General features: G+C 32.4%; 1 protein-coding gene across 1 annotated transcript; it reads left to right on the top strand.

Annotated features, from left to right (window-relative positions):
* Positions 1-4,155: 4,155 nt before the first annotated feature.
* Positions 4,156-19,447, top strand: LOC100180000 (striatin-3). Its single transcript, XM_018813985.2, has 18 exons — positions 4,156-4,295; positions 5,409-5,522; positions 6,729-6,832; positions 7,397-7,464; positions 8,556-8,631; positions 8,754-8,909; positions 10,296-10,464; positions 10,554-10,641; positions 11,670-11,771; positions 13,369-13,467; positions 14,181-14,302; positions 14,871-15,094; positions 15,545-15,666; positions 16,174-16,338; positions 16,767-16,898; positions 17,124-17,216; positions 17,497-17,583; positions 18,165-19,447. The coding sequence occupies exons 1-18, from the start codon at positions 4,245-4,247 to the stop codon at positions 18,332-18,334; spliced, it is 2,142 nt and encodes a 713-aa protein (XP_018669530.1). The 5' UTR covers positions 4,156-4,244; the 3' UTR covers positions 18,335-19,447.
* Positions 19,448-21,751: the final 2,304 nt, after the last annotated feature.

Below are 21,751 nucleotides of genomic sequence, written 5' to 3'. Positions count from 1 at the left end.
CGATAACAAACTTTCAGTTATCGCTAAGTGTATACCGACAGCTGAGTCTAAAAAAACCGTTCCCAAACTAAAAAAAACGATATTTTTCGATACTTATCGGAAAAAATAACCCATAGAAAGTATATAATTTCACTTAAGTAAACATTACATTTTTTACATGCGTTTTTTTGTCTGTAAAAAAAACAGCTGGATCAATGTGTAAAAAAATACAAAATTGCCCGATGCACTAAGTCCTGCCTCTGTAACTTTTCCGCTACTGTGTGTCTTCCCACGTGGCTGCCGCTGTATGCCTACCAACGAATTGCATCATATGTTAAAGCCTTTGTGCATTTACATCCGTGAAGTGATGTTGCACAGCATAAAAAACGTAGGACGCCGCTTGATTGGTGCGCGACTATATACCTATTCGTACAGAGCATAATAAAATAGTCACAACACATAACCCACGCTTATTTTCGACTGGATACCGGCACTTCTGTAAATTACCGCTACGCAACTTTTGCCCCTGACGCTGCTGACCAACTGCACAGTTTGATACGTTTATTTACGCACGTGTATCCACGTTCAACGTATGACGTATTAAATTGTATATATACTGCAAGCTATGACGTACATGGAAACCACAACTATACTATTAGCGGAAACGATTATGCAACGATGGTCGTGGCTATTCATTAGAATTGTTTATATCGAACAGTATAAACAGCACCTGCTGTTCGCAGTCGAGGGTATCTACAGCCTTCTTTATCTAATCAAGTGGTCGTAGCTTATGAAGGCCGACACATGCAGAGCCACACCATCACGTTCTCTCAGTAATATTGTGTCACTGTAGCACACATAGTGACGTTGCAAATATGCTCAGGAAATAAAGTGAACGCAGCCAAGAGCCGCGTGATTTTATACATAAGATACATGGTCTATGCATGAATATAGATTTGGTTTGTCACGATTAGAAATTAGGCCATGTTTCTGCTCTATGCGTAAGCAATGCGTCGGCTGACATCGTTTTGTTTCCTTTAACTTATTTTAAAACTTATTCTAAAAACGCCTAAAAATCTTAGACTGTATGCAGGTAAAAAAAAAAAAACAACAACCAAAAACATAAACCTCACGCAAAAAAATATATTCTTACAGATTGAACATATATACAAGATTCTCTGCTTTTCCTGTCAAGCCTACTTAGAGTATAAGAGGCGCAATATACACTCTGCAAGCAATTGCCCTTGCATATCGCAATCTCGCCATATACGTAACATACTTTTATATTTAGCTGTGAAATGTTATGCAGTCGTTTTAAAGGACGTGACAACGTTTAATACTTTGGTCTGTCATGTCTAAATTTGTACTGCCAAGTGCCAACAATCCTTTATTTTTATTGGTTCGTCTTAATGCCAGTAATTAACACATTTTATTTGTTTGACAATGTAAAATACGTATATGTGCACTTAGTTTTATATGTTTCGATAAATTTTAATATCGCCCATTTAAATGGGTGTAGGGTTTAAAGACAAACAGATAATTAGTTTAGGTTGCAAACTTCTAAACACTATAGAGACTATTTTCTTTCCATTCTCTCGTCCCATTTGGCAATAAAATAAAGTTTTTACAGAATCATAGATCCTTGTGTTTTAGGTGCTAACGGTATCCCATCTTACCCCATTGTACTATATCTACATTTAGTGTCTCGTTTAATGGTAAAACCACAAACGTACTTTATTCGTCACCTTGTGTTTCACAGCTGTCATTTTGCGCCACCAGCTACCTGTCTTGTGTTTCATGCTAAAAAAACATAATAAATAAAAGGATATTGTGTTTTTCTTTTGTGTGCCTTTGTTATATATTTTGCACTAGACTCAAGCTATGCTTAAAGTATAACCAATGTCATAGGTTTTTTTAATCTTTTAAATTTACACTTTATCAGAGGTAAAATAGGTAACAATAATTTGAATTTTGTACGCGTCTAAAATTGGCTCCCCAAACTGTAACCGCTTGTGGTGGACAATTAATTTTTATCGCTGGCGGCAGCAATAAGCAAAGGGTGTCAGTCAAAATTTTGTTTAACGAAGATTTTGTATTTTTGTTTTACTGTTTTTGAGTTTTCTTTTATTTAAAGTACCAGATAAAGTTCAGAAGACCGTCAAAACTGCTAAACGGTATGCTATAATACTTAGCACATGTAATAAAAATAAGCTGTAAAATTAACGACGTTTTAGAGTTGTATAATCGGAGCGGTGTACCTCGTCCTCAGTCAACCTGACGTTTTACCGGTATTTTGATATCTTTCTTTAGGTGATGCAGCACGATTTCGCGCATTTTCAAAGTTAATTTTCGACACGAACGCCCAAGTTAAAAATAGACAGCGGGTATCAGTGAGACCAAAGGAAGATTTTAAAACCAAATTTTAGGTGGCCACCAGCTAAAGGATTACCTTGAAACTATACTAAAGTGCAGTAAAGCGCTCGTAGTAGTCGGCTGCGTTTACCGGTGCAATTTAAAACAGACAGGGGACTATTATTCTAATAAACTACTACTGTTTAAAAAGGTGGATGAGTAAAATCAGTACAATGGTTTTGTAATCTTTTAAGGCCCATTTTCAACTCCTGCTAAGTAATTTAAAGTTGAAAAGTATAAGTTATGCCTGTATTTACAGTAAATTCATAGCCATTAAAACACTTTATTAATTTTCGATTTATAAATCCTGGAAAGATTAGTAGCTGTATCGTTGTATCCTATCTATAGGTTAACTGTCACCAGTATATATATGTATGTTTTTGTAGTTATTTTTGATGAACTTGTTTGATGGCGCTTTCTTTATTGGTGTTTTGCTAAAGGAGATAAAAAAAAAAAAAATAGCCTGCAAACAAAGTATTGAAGTTTCCGCCAAAATGCTTAAGTTTAAAAAAAAACTTCTCGCTAAGGTCACGTATAACCAATATTGTTAATTAAAGCCCTAATGAATTGTAATTTGTTTTTAAAAGTTGCCAACAATTTGGAGACTAAATTCGTTTAATTATTGTGTGTACTATTTAAGTTATGTCACATAATTACTCAATTATAATTCAAAACAGAACTTTGTCTATATTCTAACCATATAAAAAGTATTAGTTTCATTTTACCAGCTAAGGACAAACCCATTTATTGGTAAAATGAATTTAGGTCGCTATCTTAAATTTGTAAAAACTAAGTTCAGAAAAATATAAAGGGGGTAACTCAGTCTCACATTTTTGACCCTAGACAGTCTGTAAAATATGGTAGTTCCTGATAAGAAATCATGTGGAGAAAACAGATATTTTTCACTTGCTTAAATAATTGTTAAATCTTGGCGTAAAAATTATGTACATTTCAATATCCAAGCCACATTAAGAAATCTTACTCAGTTTAATAAAGATTTATTTCGTGGGTTGACATATATTAATATCCAAGTATCCGGATCGTGTTTTAAACAACTAACAACGATCTATGAGAGTTGTGAGTTTACGTTTTATAATTCTTTAAATGTTTATTTGTTTACTAGCAAATAGGATGAGAAAATAGAATGAAAAGGTGTCCCATCTTCTCCCACCCTACTATATTAATCAGAGTGCGTGTGACATACTGATAGTTTGTAAACAAAATATTGTGAACCTGTCATACTTTGCAGACCTGCAGTGTGCCTATAGTATAACCTATGAGACATTTTACTAAGCTCACAATTTTATGATTCATAGAATCATAACAGTACAACACTATTCATGTTTGCTTATGCATCTTCAGTATATACATCTGTCTGCATTTAATATATAAAACAGATGAAGTATTATTTTGAATATATCAACTATGTTTGCCATTATTAATGTAAATAAAAAAAATGTATATATATATATATATATTTCAAAATATTTTATTCTCATATTACAATTAAAATGTTTTATCGGTATAAAGATAACTTATACATATATATATATGGTATTAAAACATTTTTGTAAAAATAAGTTAGAAGAAACAGCTGTACTATATGCCTATCTTTTTATAAATGTTATTAAAAGTACAAGAAGTTAGTAATGTTTTTTTATAACCTAGACAGATTTTTTGCTGCTGTTACCTTAACATTTCATCTACCATACAGTGAGAATTCATATTTCTGAATTCCATAAACATATTTCCCCCTTTTTTACCAGAAAACAACTAGAAAAATTGTAGCATAAATATTGATATTGAATTCTTAGGGAATTTGTTTCCACTGTACTTGATACAACTGCTTTACAATGATGGAAATGGACAATGGAGATTCTGGTGGAAATCAGCAAAATAAACCAGTAAGATTATTGTTTTATTTATTGCTTAAGGTTCTAGTTATTATGTATGCAATCTTGAATAAGGAAAAACATTGTTTTTTGCAAGAAAATAAGGTCTGCCTATCAAAACATAGATTGTTTATGGAGCTGTGGCTCAGTGGTTAGGCACATGCATCTTAATTGAAGGAAATAGATAGTTACACCATTGATGGTGTATTTGTCCTTGGGCAAGACACTTAATGAACATTGCTTCAACCTGGTGGTCACTAATGAAGTATAGCAACCTGCCTGTTGGGGTAATAATTGTCTAACTTTAGCCTAAAAGTCCCATGGCATACCATGCTGTTGGACCTCAACCATGTAGAACAGAATAGAATTAAAGCTTTATAGTATTTATGAGTATATCTTGTTTGTAGTAGAGAAAAATGATGTTTTATCACAAAAAATGAAGTCCCTAAACTGATGTTTTATCACAAAAAAAGTTTTGAAAAAGTTAAAGTTTACACCACTTCATAGTATTTGTGGTTATGGTTATATCTTGTTTTCAGTAGAGAAATTGCTGTTTTATCACAAAAAAGGAAGTCCCCAAACTGATATTTAATCACAAAATAAGTTTTAAAAGTAAAAGTTACTTAATATTGAAAGTGTAGCGCAGTAACTCCACACCATTCGTTGAAAATGTACTCAAGCCCATGTTCAAGAGCATATATAACCTTTAGCTGGCGTGGTAGTGTGTTTGAATGGGCACTTGTCAAAACATTCTCTTTTGTGTGGAAAGCAGGCTTTTGTAACGGTTACTTCAAGTTCAGTTTCTGTTGTTTAAAAATGCCTACATTGAACAGATAACATAGGATATTTAGGATGTGGAATATGATTTCACTATCCTATTTCTGTGTGTTAAATGACCCTTTAAATCATTTGCAAAGTGGAAATACAATGCATTTGTTTCATTTATTGCCATATAATGAATTATGGCCTTTTAATTGAATATTTAGAAATGTTTTAAATTTTGGCAACAAGTTTACATCAGACTTTGATCTCACACATTTTTGTTGTTTGTTTTTTTCTAAATATTATCAGATTTGGTAAAAGGTTTGTTTCTTATACACGGTATTCCGTTTGTTACCTTTCTAGGCCGAGACGAAGTCTCCATACTCGATGCCAGGCATTCTACACTTTATACAGCATGAATGGTCAAGGTTTGAAATGGAACGCGCACAATGGGACGTGGAGAGAGCTGAGTTGCAGGTGGGTTGTTTAATGTTAGTAAAACTAACAGCTCAAAGCTTTTAAATCAAATTTCTGTTTAAATAATTCAACAAAACCTTCATTTAATTAAATGGACAAAGATACAAAAATGGTGTTGAATCTAATAGCCTAAATCACTCAAATCAAAACTGCAGTTTAGATCAGACAATTTAAAATGATGGTAAAACTGATAGCTTAAAGATACAAATATGGGCGTTGAAACTGATTCCAAACTTTCAAACATTTTAGAAATATTGGTGAAACTGGTAAAAAAACAATATTGGTAAACCTGTGTATTTTAGTTCTTGTACAGCTGGGTAAAATTTAATATTGTTATTTAAGTAATTTAATCTTGTTTTACACAACACTTTTATCCAGGTATATATTTAGCTATGCTTATTTATACATGAAGTTTGTAAAAAAAACAGGCTAGAACTACTGTAGAACCAATCAGCTGTACTGTTGTATAGTATTAATAGTTAATACATCAAATGTTGGATTATTGTAAAGTTTTCTGATATTCTGAACACAAAGTAGCACCCAGAACATTGGTCCCCTATATTTGGAGAAAGTGACTGATTTATAGGCTATTAACAGTTCAGCAGGGCTTAAGTCTGTTCAAAACATCTCCAACCTTCTTGCTGTACTACCGCAAACAAATCCACGTGTTCTTACTCATTTCCCTTCATGGTTTGGGAATTGCCGCAGCTTTTTCACATTTCCCTTTTAAAGCTGTTGTCGATTAAGTTAATAAAATAAATCTGCATTTCCTATCCCGCACTCTACACACGGGATCTGGGGTTCCAGGTGCATAGGGATAATGAAATGGATAAGCTTAAGCTAATATAAATGTATCTGGTATAAAATGTATAAAAAAAAAATTTTGTATACGTATTTTTATACAAGTATTTTATGTGTCACACAAAGCCAGGGTATGCTATTTGGTAATTACTTGTATGTTATGCGATTTATATTTACTTTCATATTATCCATATGTTAAGATTTTGGCTGATTGATACCAACCTTAGCAGCATAAATGATATAAGTTCAAAACATACCATATATGTATCCTATTACTTTCCAACTTAAAAGCATTATTATTCTGTTTTAAATACTTTATTGCAAAAGTTACACAATATCCCTACATTGGTATTGGTTTTTACATTATTGGCTCTTATCATTAAAGTTTGTTTACGTTTTCTTTAGGCACGCATTGCGTTTCTGCAAGGTGAAAGAAAAGGGCAGGAGAATTTAAAAAGAGATTTAATTCGAAGAATCAAAATGTTAGAATTTGCTCTAAAGCAAGAAAGGTAAGACACAAACATAAATATTGTAAAGTTCTTTTAAAAGTCCATTTTGTGTTATGCAATTAAAACTGGATTTAAATTAAAACCTATTAAAATCGACAATCAGGATTTGAAATTCAGATAAAATGATGGCAGCTCATAAAAACTGGCCTAACCAAAATGAAACGGCAGTAAATTTTATCATAAACCATCGCAAATTGAAATACCCAAATATGTGTCTGTGTAGGGCAACATAAAAAGTGGGAATTTGTTATATTGTGGAAGCTGGCAGCAGTTTTAGCTTCAAGCTTCCTTGAAAATTGAAGCATGAACTATACCAAACACATCAGAAATATTCTGAAATCTTGGCTAAGTTTTGCAACTCAATTAATCAAAATAGTTGGATGCTTTTACTTTAGTGAAGAATTTTGAAAACTTAGTTTTAAGTTGCCTGATTTTCAAGACCTATAAAAGCATCTATGTAAATTTTTCTTTTGGTTGAGAATTTGTTTAAAGACAAATTTAAATACACATAAACATACACAGCGTTTTTTTAGTTTTACTTTATATTATTTTTGTCATTGACAGAGCCAAAGTGCACAAGCTCAAATTTGGAACAGACATTAGCATGGAACAAAAGCATAATGAGACTAACGGTAAGTGGGAATTAACAGTTGTCCTTTTATCTTGACCCACTTTACCAAAGTAACTGCTTATCCTTTTCCCCATTAGTGCACTGTCTATTGGAATGCATGCATAAACATATTGAAGCATCTAGTGGAGGTTTTATAAAACTTAGATTTGTGTGTAGTAAAAAATATTTCTTAATTATATATATATATATTTCCTAATGCAGCTAATTGAAGTTATTCTTTTAAATTAAAAATCTAGGTTTTTATAGAGTTCTAGTTTTCTTTAACATAAATTTTCCATAAAATGGATTCCATAAAAATATGTTGGCTTATTAAGATTTTCTGGTATTCTGCTACTGTAATTAAAATACCTGTTTGTAACAATTACCAGTACATTTTTATAGTCACAAGGATATAATTTTATATTTCTGTAAATATTCTTTGTTCACTACCAAACTTGACAATAAAAAAATAAAAAATGGACCATCTTACCCCAGCCCACTTTAAAACCTGTATTACAAAACCACATTTATAAATATTTTTATTTTACCAGTCAATTGGTCCGACATGATTATAAATGTTATAATAAACAGACCTAACCCTTAAAGCTAATGAATAATTAAAGAAATACTGTGGCTAGCAATCAATAACCAAATTCTAAATTACCTGCACCTACCTAAAGTGTAGACTATTAATAAAGATTCATATGCACCCAATGCATTACTAAGGATTTTAAAGTTAAATTATATGTATTAAATGGGAATAAAGTCATATTCTGTGCTCTAATTGATGTCCAGATAGTACTTACAAGCTAAGCAATTAAATCCTATTGCGAGTTATCAAAAAAAAAATTGTTTGCTGTTTTTATATTTTGTTTGCTGTAATAAATGAATGCTTGCTTAAGTGACAAATATTAGTTACGATGCATCAAAAAAATACTATTTGAATTGAAAAATAAACCACAATGTAGTAGGTAACCTATTCCAATCGAATGCCGACCCACTTGTTGGGTTGCTAACCAGTATCCACAGAAAAAAAACAGCATAATACCAGTTTAATGATATTATATATCTTTATAATATGATATTATATATCTTTTTACTTTTATTTTTCAGAGGAATCAAAAACGAATGAAATGCAAACAACAAACGCTCATATGTCGTGGCGTCATGGCAGGCAACTTCTGCGACAGTAAGTTATTTATTTTCGTACATTTCGACCCTTTGAACTGCTGTGCAGACTCTATCTCGTTCGCAGACCCCAGTTCAGGAGCCACTGTTGTATTCTATGTGTTAAACAATCTTTTAAACCAGATACTTGCAAGAGGTTGGCTACAGCGAGACAATCCTGGATGTTCGGTCTCAAAGAGTCCGTGCTCTGCTCGGCAATAACTATGAGGTGCCGAAACCAACTGAAAACGACAATCAAGTAGTAAATGGAGATCTATCAGATGAAGAAGTACAGCAAAAGTAAGAAAAAATAAGTTTTGATTGTAGTTTATTAATTTTTATAATTTCTATAAAAGTAAGATAAAAATTGGTAGGCTATTTTTGTACATCGCTTTATTTTATTCTATTAAAATTTTATAATGTCAAAATAAAAGTCTGTAGAATAAGTTATTTTATTATTATGACTAAAATTATTTTTCAACCGAATTTATTTTTTTGAATAATAGCAAATATAAAAATAGTTTTTAAATGTTAAAAAAAGATTAAAATATCAAATTAACAATATGTATAATAGAGGTTCTTTTATTATTTGACTGAAATTATTTTTGTACTGAATTTATTAACAATTCTTTATTCAACCCGAGTAGTTGGAATTGTTGCTTCTTATTTCTGTTTAACTCTTTCATGAAAGCAAACAGAATCTCCCTTAAGCTCACATTTGTTAACCATTAACTGAGATGTCTAGAAATTTCTAATATGGTTGCGTGATACAAATCATTTGGACTTTTTATGGAGTTCTATAATTTACAATATTTTTTTTTTGAAATTTCCAGCAAAAAAAAATTAAACTACTAACTATCAGGCATATGACAGAATCGACACTTAAAATATTTTGTAAATCCATCTACCTTTTTTTCTACAAAATTAGCATATATATTCTTTCACACCACTGTAGTTTTTCATCTCTCGAGAAAAACCTATGCCCTATCCTACGCTCATTGCAAAATAAATTATTAAACAGAACAATTGACTTATAGTTAAAAAAAAGATTATATACCCAAACAGTTTAACAACCATATTTTCACACAATAATTAAAAGTCTTTTACATTCTATTAGTGGGGCCAATCCCATAGTTTAAAAAACATATGTGAAAATTTCAGCATACAGGGGCAAAGTGGGTCTGGTCACCCCATTATTATTAATCCTCTTTAATTAAGCAGTAAAAAATTAGGGTGTAGTTTCTATTCTATTTTGGTAAGGTCCTACAGCCTGGCTTGCCACCGGCACCAGAGGTTTAGGCCAAAGTTAGCATATTACCACGACACCTATGGTGTTAACCCATTTAATGGCCACTGGTTTGAGGCATTTTTCGTCAAGTGTCTTGCCCAAGGAGACATACTCCTATCAATATTGAACCTCGTATCCTTCAGTTACAATGAAAAAACACCTAACCAGCTACTAAAACTTGAAAATAATGGTTTAACCTAAATTCCCACGAAAATAATAACAAATATCCAGGGAGGTCCGAAACCCCCTCTACCCTTTTTTTAAAAAAAAATAAGGCATGAAATAACCCTGTATCGCCACACATTTGGTTTTTGCACGCTACAAAAAATGTTTTAAAATTCGGTTATAGTAAATTTTGAAACTGTCTATAATTTCAAACATTTCTTTTTTCTACCCAGGTCAGCAGGTTTTGTTTTAGCCAGTCACGGTTCAGGAAAATCAACTGAAAACATCTTTAAGGATTTTAACTTCCTAAACGCAGCAGACAACGATGAAGATGAAGATGTTAGCATGCAGGAAGAGGACACAACAGATGGAGGGGATCAACAGCGAAAATCAAGAGCTAAAGTAAAAAAAATGAATAAATAAAAAAAAATTCAAAAAAATAAAAAAATATTTTGGCCCAAAAATTAATAAATTTTTTTTGTTTTTTTTAGGATGACTTTGATGAGGTGGATGGTTTCGGTGACGCAGAGATGGCTCTTGCTGAGTTTGACTTTCTTAATCCACCTGACAGTGAACCAGGTATGTTTACCATATTCGCCGCGTTTTAAACTTTAGACAAAACCTAAAAAGTTCAAAACATTCCGGATAAAATAGTAATATTTTCAAATAAAGTTACACTCACAGTTTTTAAATATAGGGAGTCCCATTACCCTTTTTGGGGGGAAATACAGTATAATTGGCCCTGCTTGTTTGGTAGACACAATACTAATAGCAGGGTAAAAACTGTTTTAGATGTTAGACTGGTATGGTAAAGCATTGTGTTTTTAATTTAAAAATGAACTGTATTTTAACTTAAGTCTGTAATACTTTACTGTTGAGTCATAATTTTATAGCATTTACCAAAAACTATATTGCATTTCGTTTCTTGCATCGAAGCCAAACCCTACAGTTGGCAATTTTCTGAGAACCGCAACCGAGGTACTGAAATGTCACGTCTCAAAAGAGCTATTAATGATTGAATATCATATGCGCTTGGCTATATCCCCATCTTCTTATATGGGGATACTATATCCTTTGCACCAAAAAGCCCTTTGAAATGTCCAATTTAAAACAAGACGAATGGTACTCCCCTAATTAAGTCACCAAAATAACTTCTTAAATCCAATTTCATTTTGAGTGAATGACAGTCAGTAATGTAGCTTGTTTTGGTAGCAGAGCTAATATATTTTCTCTAGAAATACCTGTATAGTGCGAGAAATTGGTTTAACTACTTATATATTCTAATGCTAGGGTAATACAATTACAATTGGCAATATATACGGTTTTCTGTATTTTTTTCTGAAAAAGTATATAAAAGCAACAGGTTAAAAAAAATTGCGTTAAAATTGGCAAATATTGTTTCAAAATTGATTATTTTTGAGCAGGTGTCTTTTTATGTGATTAGGATATAACGTCAATATGAAAAATGATATAAAACAAAATGTATGTAGGACAGAAAAAAATTATATATAACAGTTAACAATATTTTTTCATTTTTTTTCTATTTAATTCAAAATAATAATAAAAAAAGTTTAAATTTGTATTTTAAATTTCATATTTCTGAGCAGATGATATGAAATTGGATTGGTCAGTTGATCAGAACAAACTAAATGCGATGAAGGAACAGTTTCGACAGGAGAAGAGACAGACAAAGAAAAAGGAACTAAAACGTAAGTGGACACTTAAGTATATCACCTTAAGGGCATGAATTCTATTCAGAATCTTAACTACAATGGGTTTTAAATACTACATTACTATGTGTAATGTGTATAATTTTTTATGTGCGTAAATCCAATTATAGAGTTTGCTTATATTAGTATGGAGTACTTTAGGACAAGATAGATGCCGTTAGCACATACTTTCCCAAATTTCCTTATCGTCTTTTTAGCACATAATATTCCAAATTTCCCTAACAATTAACAATTTTATTTTGGAGTTGTGAGGATACAATTAGATAATTCTGTGAATACTCTTTAGTTACTATACTAAATTAAACAAAAAAAGACATGACATACTACACAAGCCCCACAGAAACATGGCATCACTGCCCCCAATCAAAAAACATTTAAAGAAATATAAAACTACATTCCAAGGACTCCCACAGACCGTTGTTAATTGTTTAAAACACCATCAGGATATTTGGATATTATGTGCAAAAGGTGTCCCATCTTCCCCCACCCTACTATATTTATTTTCCATTTACAAAATGTGGGGAATTTTCAATCTCTTATTTTGATTATAAGGTTTTGCCCTTTATGTGCGTAGTGTATAAAAACGATACTGTAAAGTTATTATGCTTACAAACACTATACAAATGTATGCAATATAACACCAGACCTGTGTATTGAAAACAATGTAACTTGAACTTGCTGTTGTCCCAAAATTGTAGTCCGTGTCTACGTCTGTTTACTTGTCTGGTCTGCAAATCAATTATTTATGGGGCCTAAACATTGTCTTAGCAATTTCCTTTGAAAAATTGCATCGCTTTATAAAGCATTTCATGCACTTAATTCCAGCTGTAAAAATGGATTAAAAAAGCATCTTCCTCTATTCATTGACAAAATCATTATTTTACTTATGTTACAATATTTGGTTATTGACATAAGTAACCAATATATCACGTAGCAGCTAATCTCAAATGTTACAAGAATATATACATCAATGCTGTTTTCTTAAGTCAGCGGTAATTTTTATCCTTAAATTGTAACCCGAAAGGGTTTTCCATATTATTTGGTTAGGTTGTTCCCTACAGTGGTTCTTCAAGTCTTTCATATATTACTGTAAACTATCGGTTGAAATTCTCTTCTTTTTACACTGTTTTATGCCTAATATTTGGGTGGCACCAAAAAAAATGGGAAAAGTTTTCTAAGTGAACAAAACCCTGCATAAAACAAGTGAACAATAAGAATAATGTGAATACAAGTGTTCTGTTGGTGTTTCAGAGCATTTTAACCAGAGTGTTTGTATATATGTAGTAGGGTGGTGGGAGATTGGAAGACCTTTTCATTCTATTTTCTCATCCCATTTGGTAGTAAACAAAGAACATTCAAAGGATTTCAAACCGTATCCTCACGACTTCCATCGACCGTTGTTAATTGTTTAAAACACGATCTGGATAATTGGATATCATGCGCTAAAGGTGCCCCATCTTCCCCCACCCTACTATATATATATATACTGTAATGGGTGAAAATAACAATGTTTTTATTCTTTGTGTAAGCTTTTTTGGTAGGGTGTGTGTTTTACAATACTTGTTTCACTTTACAGGCCCTATAAAGAAAGATCTTCAAAATATGCTTGACACTCTACGTGGGTCTGAACTCAACCGTGCAACTGAGGATGTGGACATTCATATTCCAGATGAAGGTATGCAAAATAATGCAATAATTACTTTTCCTAAATATAATTCAATTGTAATAAATTTCGAAAATTTGACCCTTATCTGGTGCTCATAGAGTTGGAAGTTTCTTGTGTAAAAAAAATACAGTAAGGATCTGGTGCTACGAAAACTTAACAGACAAAAATTAAGTCCAACCAATTGTATAATTAAAGATATAGTAGGATGGGGGAAGATGGGACACCTTGAGCACGTAGTATCCAAATATCCTGTCCGCGTTTTAAACAATTGTTAATGGTCTATGGAAGTTGTAAGGACATAGTTTTATAATTTTTAGAATGTTTTTTGTTTACTAATAAATGGGATAAGAAAATGAAATGAAAAGGTGTCCCATCTTCCCCCACCCTACTATATATATATGCTTGTTCTCAATCACAGCAGAACATTTGAAAAACATTTAAAATTAACCAGAGACTGATTACCTAACATAAATATAAACTTTAACTGTGAGATTTTGTTAGAATTGTTAGGGGTATTTATAGGATATACTAATTTTTCATGTCAGAACATCATTTTTAACATGTTATGCCTGTCAGCAATAGCAGCTTTTGGGGTAATAGGCTAACCCTGCCCAAAATCTCTGATCCCATGGCATGCCACGGTGTATGACCTCACCCATACAAACAACAACAATAGCAAAATGTTAAGTATAAATTTCAATAACACCAATGTTTTTGTTCAGAAAACCTCCCCTTTACTGTAGGAGGGACACATATTGGAGATGAATCTATTGAAAACGCTCTCGGTCTTGGGGCCCTCGCTGGATTGACAGTCGCTAATGAAGCTGACCCTCTGTCTTACGATGTACGTGTTTAGCTATTTCTGGGCTTTGGAATAACGGTCCAAATGTGGACTAAATCCTAGGTCCTTGACAATGACCTCACCCACAAAGAATAAAAATAATAAAATAAAATAAAAATCTCTAGTTATTTAAATACTGCTGGTAATGCATTGAAAATGAGACAGTTGGGTTAAGATGGGTACTGTTAGAATATAATTTCCATATATCCCGAACTTGTTTTGAATAATTAGCATCGCTTTTTTAAGGGTCGTGAGGATATGGTTACATAAATCTGTAAATATTCTTTGTTTAATACCAAACGGGAGGATAAAAAAGTAAAACCATGGACCATGATTGGTTCCTAACCCAAGATAGTACACGTGTGTAGAAAATATTGAAAAAGTGTAAAACTGGCAGCCGAAAGTATGACGTAATCCTAGTAAAAAAAATAAATAGTATATGAAAATATTGAATAGTTTAAAACAGGGGTGCTAAAAGTACGGCATCACCCTTGTTTAAAAGCAGACACCCTAAACGTTAACTATTATTCTATCTAATCATGAATAAAAGCTATTATTATTCATTTTCCAGATCTCAGCCACCAAAGAATCGTACCGGAAGACATGGAATCCAAAATACACGCTCCGGAGTCACTTTGATGGCATCCGAGCGATCAGGTTCCTCCCTAATGAGTCCTCCGTGATCACCGCATCTGAGGATCACACCATGAAGCTCTGGAACCTCAATAAACCTCTTCCAAGCAAGAAGACACAAGCGTTGGATGTTGAACCTATCTATAGCTTTAGAGGACACTCGTAAGTAAAACTTTTTTTAAAAAATTTAAAAAAATGTTTTTGCTTTTTTAGTATTAAAAAAAACTGTTCCATAGGCATCCTCTAGGGTAGCAGGGTGGGTAAACCTTACTTGGAATTTTCTGCTCTGGTTTATAATCAGTAAACATTAAAAAAATAAGTTGGATTTATTTTAAATTTTGTGGCTAGCTAAGTATGTATGACACTTAAATATGTAATATTATTTATCAGTGGCATTCATCTTACCCCACAGTACTGTATATTATTTTTAGGTGTTTTAGGTTGTATAAAAAACATACTTTTTATTTTTCCTATTGAAATAATTATAACATGTTTGTTAAATTTTTTACAATATAAAAAAAAAAATGAAATATCAAGTATTTTATATCATTGTGTTCTGCTTATACTATATTCCAGGGGCTATCAATTTAATTAAACCTGTTATCATTACAGTGGTGCTGTTCTCAGCCTGGAAATTGATACTGAGGGGAGTTCATGTTTTAGTGGAGGTTTAGATTCCACTGTTAGAGTATGGAGTATACCAAGTGTGGAAATAGACGCTTATGATACTTATGGTAATTATTTCTTCTTGTTGCTGATTCTGTTGTATGGTTTTAGTTGTTGGATTTTTTTTGTAGGTCTCTATTCTTGTTTTTACCACTGTTATATGGTTTTATTTGTAGAATGAATTATTTTTTTAAACTTTGTATTAGCATTTTGAGTTTGGCGCTGTGACTCAGTGGTTAAGCGCTTGCATCTGAACAAAAGACATACTGATAGGTGTATGTGTCCTTGGGCAAAAATTTTTATATACATTTCTCCAACCCATAAGTAACTAATTGGCTGTAGCACCCTGGGAGTTTTTTGGGGGGAGGGGGCAATAGGCAACTTTGGCATAAATCTCTGGACCTGTTATTAAACTAAATAAAAAAATGGGAAAAAAGGATTGAATCCTAAATTGTACACTCAGTCTGGAGCGTTTTAACTAAATTATGAAATGTAATGCCACACTGTATAAAAACTTCCAAAATATTTGTAAACTTTCCTAATTTAATGAATAATCTCTCATTTTTCCATCTCAGATCCATCCGTCTCCCAAAAGATCCTCGTCGGACACACGGATGCGGTTTGGTCTCTCTCCTACTCCGGCACTCGTCAGCAATTATTGTCTGCATCATCTGATTGTTCAGTGAGGTTGTGGAACCCAACATCAGCTGATCCTCTCGTGCAAACATACACTACTGATGGTAAGTCTTGTTTAAACTGGTTTCTTTTTCTTGCGGTTTTGATTGGTTTAAACTGGTTTTACTGATTTTCTCATAGTTTAAACTGTTTTTTTACTGAATTAAACTTGTTTCTACTCGATTAAATTGTTTTTTTTTACTAGGTTTCACTGGTTTTTACTGTTTTTTTTATTGTTTTTCACTGGTTTAAACTGTTATTTCTCATATCTTCTTATTATAATTAATTTTGTCTGTACTTTTATATACAAAGACATTGATAAATTCATTATGAGTTAAATACCCACTTCCAACCACACCCTCACACCCAGAGCAATGTTTTTTATCAATGACTGCTAATTCAGACACACCATTAGTCACCACCATGTTAATTACTGTCAATGCCTTACCTAACTGCGCAAGCTCACCACAAAAAAACACCCCTTCAACCCCAGGCACACCGACATCTGTCTGTTTCGTTCATTGCGACTCCAACCATGTAGTAGTATCCCACACTGATGGGAAAGTGAATTTGTACGATCTTGAAACTGGACAAATATCTCTCGTCCTTACAGAGGGAGATGGAAGTATGTGGAAATTTATATTAATATATTTTTCATGTTACTTATTCTTTTTTCTCCCCTATTCTGCCTTCTTGGGGGGAAAAAGTACTTTTCAGCTGATTCGGTATATAAAACCTTAATTTTATTTTAAAATTTATTTCTCTGCCATTGGGAAGACTGTTATGACTGTCAATAAAACATTAGTGTAAAAATATTATTTGATTATATTTTTTTTATTTATTTCTTCAGGTAGCATCAACTGTGTTGTGAGCCATCCAACAATGCCTGTTACCATGACGGCACACGATGATAAACACATTAAATTCTATGACAACACATCAGGTATTTAAATATTATTTTAATCAAATACTAAATTATTATGTTTGGGTTTACGAAAAAAATATTTGAAAAATATGAACTATTAAAATATAATAATAAAACTTATATCTAGGTCTTGGATATGGTAATCTAATTTAAAAAGAGCTGTTTAATCAAAAAAATACATACAAATCACTGTTGTTGAGATGTTTTTTATGTGCTTGGATGTGTTTATTTTCCTCGATATTTCATTTTTAGTTTTTCCATGATATTTTATTAACCATATTTTTTCTTATAAACACAGGCAAACTAATTCACTCTATGGTGGCCCATCTGGATTCAGTGACCAGTTTATCTGTTGATCCTAATGGTCTATACTTGTTGTCTGGAAGTAAGTTAGTGTTTTACTTGGTTACTGTACATGGGCGTCATGTTTTTTTAAGTTTAGAAAAATCTTGCGACATTTCTAAAATGCAGTTATACCTATAGCATAGAAAACTTCATTGATCAATGTAGTGAACGCAATATACTTATACTCTGCTTGTAGTAAAGACATGTAGCAGTAGAATAAATCCTATTTTAAAGTGTACAACTGGGTACTAAAACACAATAACACCCCTGTTTAAAAATTAAGGGGACATGTCACTCCAAGCACCCCTACTGTTACGCCTATGCTACTGTGTTACTATAGCTTTTTCTTATATGCAAACTATTAACGGCAGTCAAAGCATGAAATGTGTTTTTAATAAAAGTAGGAATTTAAGGCCTAATTTTAGGGATTAATATTAATATTGAAATATTGTGTGCACATTCACTGTGCACTGTTAGTACATTGTGATTGTGCTACTGTAAGCTATTTTCTGAGTGTTGGGGCAATGGGCTAAAAATCCCATTTTTTCAAACAAGGACCTCACCTACATGGAATAGAATAGCAGCTACATAATGCATTTACTAATTTTTTTTTTACCCCAGGTCATGACAGTTCAATTCGTTTATGGAACCTGGATAGCAAGACCTGTATTCAGGAGCTTACTTCTCATAGGAAAAAGTTTGACGAATCAATTTACTCTGTGGCATTCCATCCTAGTGCCACGTATATTGCGAGTGCAGGAGCGGATGCCTTGGCCAAGGTTTTCGTTTAATATTCACGTGATTACTGCTCGTGAAGTAATTTTCGTGAAACAATGCTCATGAAATCTTTTTCGTGAGACACTGCTCATGAAGTCACTTTCGTGAAACACTGCTCATGAAGTCACTTTCGTGAAACACAGCTCATGAAGTATCTTTTGTGAGACCTTACGAAAAGACTCTATTTTCAGCGAGTGGTACTTTTTCACATAATTTCTGGCTCACGAACTTACATGATAAAGCATTTGATTGCAAGAATCACGTGATCATATTATTAGTTTGAGCTTTTGGGTAACCACCCCAAAAATCATGTAAGGCTAGATTTGATATTTAACAGCTATGCTGTGTATTTTTAAGCGCATATGGCAGCCTGCACCATTAATGCAGAGATTGGATTATCAACTCAAAACGTACACTGTTGTACCCACATGCTAATAATGCAGTCTATAATTGTGCGCCCACATCGGTTTCCAACACCTGGTGACATGTACTCAAAAATCCATGCGATTGTGAAATAATTCTCCTAAATTTGTACTTTTTGCACCGATCGTTTTTTGGTGCGTTTTCAGTTTGACGGTGTAACAAACCTGTTGTTCGCGTTACACTACAGTGTTGTTTTCTCTTAGTTGGTTCAAAGAATTTTTTTGAAGCAGTTTCATAAAAGTTCTGGTTTTACATGTACAATTCAAGTGGCAACAAAACTCGTTTTTTTTTCTCTGAAAGTGATTTTTCAAAAACGCTCCCCAATAATCAGTTAAATTAGCCTGGCTTTTTGTAGCCTCAGCATATATAAGGTTCTCAAATATATCCTTGCTTACATAGTTGGGAGTTGTTTAAATTTGATTTGGCTGTATATCTGTTTTTAAATCTCACAAAAATTCATGGTTTTTCAACGTTTTCTACGTTTTACAAAAAAAATCAGTTTCTGTCTGCAGTTATTTCAGGCCGAAAAGCATTTACTTTATTGAAACCTTTATATGTGCTTGCGTAATGTCATACTACTGCCGTTTTGCTGCATTGGTGTCTAATGTAACAAGAAGAAATTTTATTTGGTCGTCAAAACCTTGCTGCACGGTTTTGAAGTATTAGTATTGTGGCTTTTGAGATAATAAATGGTATATGTCACTTTAGTTGTGTTAATATGTTACGTCTTGTTTGTTGGGGCAATAGCCGGAAATAATATATTTAGTACTGTTGTAAGAGTAGATGGGATACCGTTAGCACGTAAATCCCATATTTCCTGATCGCGATTTGAACAATCTTACCCCACCATATAATATAGTCCGATTTAAAAAAAATGTTGGAGAAATAAACATTCAACGTATTACGATGCCGAAGTATAGCGCTTGAGTCATTGCCGAAGAATTAGAAACATTCTACTTCATCTTTCTTTTCACTGTTAAAATATGGTAAACACTGTTTCAGTGAGCATTTTGTCAAAATGCGACGTGATGTCAGAAGTCTTGTTTGCCTGGAGTTGGTGTGTTGTTATTTTGCTGATCTCGCGCTTTTCTTCGGAATTCTGAATGTTTCAGTTTTAACTCTAAATTAGATACCTAGATCGGTTGTTTCTTTTGCTGGGCGACAGTTAATTGATATTATGTTGTGTTTTCTTAGTTTTGATTAAGATTTATAAATTTTATACTTTGCCCCACTATATGGGTTAAAATGTTTCTTTTAGGGCAGATGTGAGATGTGCTCACGTGCATATTTATAATTACGGTAAACTTACAGTAACGGCAGATGTAGTTTTACGTTTTAATAAGTATTAAAAGCTAGAAAGTATTAAAAATGCTGTTTGTTTTATATAAATAAATACCTAAATAACATTAGTGCTCTTATTTTAGCCGGAATTTCAATATTTATTCAGGTTACAATAAATATATGGTATTGCTTTCTGGTGTGTTATATTTAAATTATTATTAATTTTTAAAAGTTTTTTTTGAAAAGAATAAAACTGTATTAAAAATGTCACATGATCAAATATATATACCACATATTCTATTCTATATGGGTGAGGTCCTACAGCCTGCCGAGGCTGGGAAACCATTTAACCTAGGATTTAGGTCAGAGTTGCCCCATTACCCTGATGGCCTGATTTCAGTCAGAGTTCACTAATTACCAGATATTACTCTGTTATGTTTGTATATTATTTTTATGGTATTGATATGACTATATCTCACTTGCAAGTAAATTGTAAGAAGAAATTTATTTAGGTTTAATCTTGAATTTAGTTAAAATGTTTTGTACTTAGGGCAGTTATTTGTAAACTGAAGTTATTTTGTTTGTTGAATTAGGCTTCTGTGCTATTTGTTACCTGCTTGGTAATGTAAAACATTTTAATTGTTTAACTGAAATTATGTAATTGTGTTATGCAAATTGTGTATAAAGTATAATATGTTTGTCAAGTTTGTGAAGCAATTCATATGTGTACTGTGTGTATATATATATATATTCAGTCTTCATTTCCATATTATTTTATAAGTCCAAATGTTTAGTAGTAACAGTATTACCTCTACACAGAATTGATCTGTCTTGTTTCTCCCCTGATATTGGCAGATTTATACAAAGTAAACTAGTTTAACCTTTTTACTTGGCTGTAAACCCCAAATAAATGTGATATTTAGGGTTTCTAATATTGGAAAAGAATGATATAATCTGTGTTAAACTTTGGCTTTCTTTAAAAACTGTGGCAATATGGGGGTTTAACCAAAACAATTTTGCACACTTTTTTTATAAATTTATATTGCTATAATTTATAGTAAGACTGCCACAATAATACCCAAAGAGTTCCTGTGTCGTTAAACCAACAGTCCAACGTTTGAATTGCAAATGCAAATTTTTGCTTTTTAACCATACAAGGTAGTCAAATATTTGCTTCAAATTAGCAATAAATGAAACATTCTCTGTGTAAAACAATGGGTTTAAATATTTTCGCATTCTTATCAGTAAAAGTTTCTAGTTTAAGTTTTCCTCCACCCAGCTGTCTACAGCTTACCTTATATGCCCTTGGATTAGTTTGAGATTTGTTTCACATTTTTCATATTGTCCAAACCAATTCCTCGTTATTTGCTGAGCCTTACGCTCGTAACGGGTGGCAACTCTGAGAGATTAGTATTGGGTTAGGTTGCTTTGCAGGTTTCTTAAATTACGGTTGGCCTTTACTTACAAAACGTCAATTTTAAGCTGTTTGCTTTGATTGAGGAAAAAGAACTATTTTTAATAACCAAAAAAACCTTCCTAAAAACTTCCAACTTAGTTCAATAAAATTATTCTATGTTTTGAGATACACAATAAAAATTTCCAAAAATATTTTTTTTGTGCTATATAATTTTGTTTGCAATTTTTTAAGCACCTATAGCAAATTCTCACTTTATAAGTCATGCGTAAATCATTCTAATTCTTGTGTGTAAGCCACCATGTTATAATTA

The sequence above is a fragment of the Ciona intestinalis genome, chromosome 11, assembly GCF_000224145.3.
Source record: "Ciona intestinalis chromosome 11, KH, whole genome shotgun sequence".
Classification (NCBI taxonomy): domain Eukaryota; kingdom Metazoa; phylum Chordata; class Ascidiacea; order Phlebobranchia; family Cionidae; genus Ciona; species Ciona intestinalis.
This window is presented reverse-complemented; position numbering and strand designations above follow the sequence as displayed.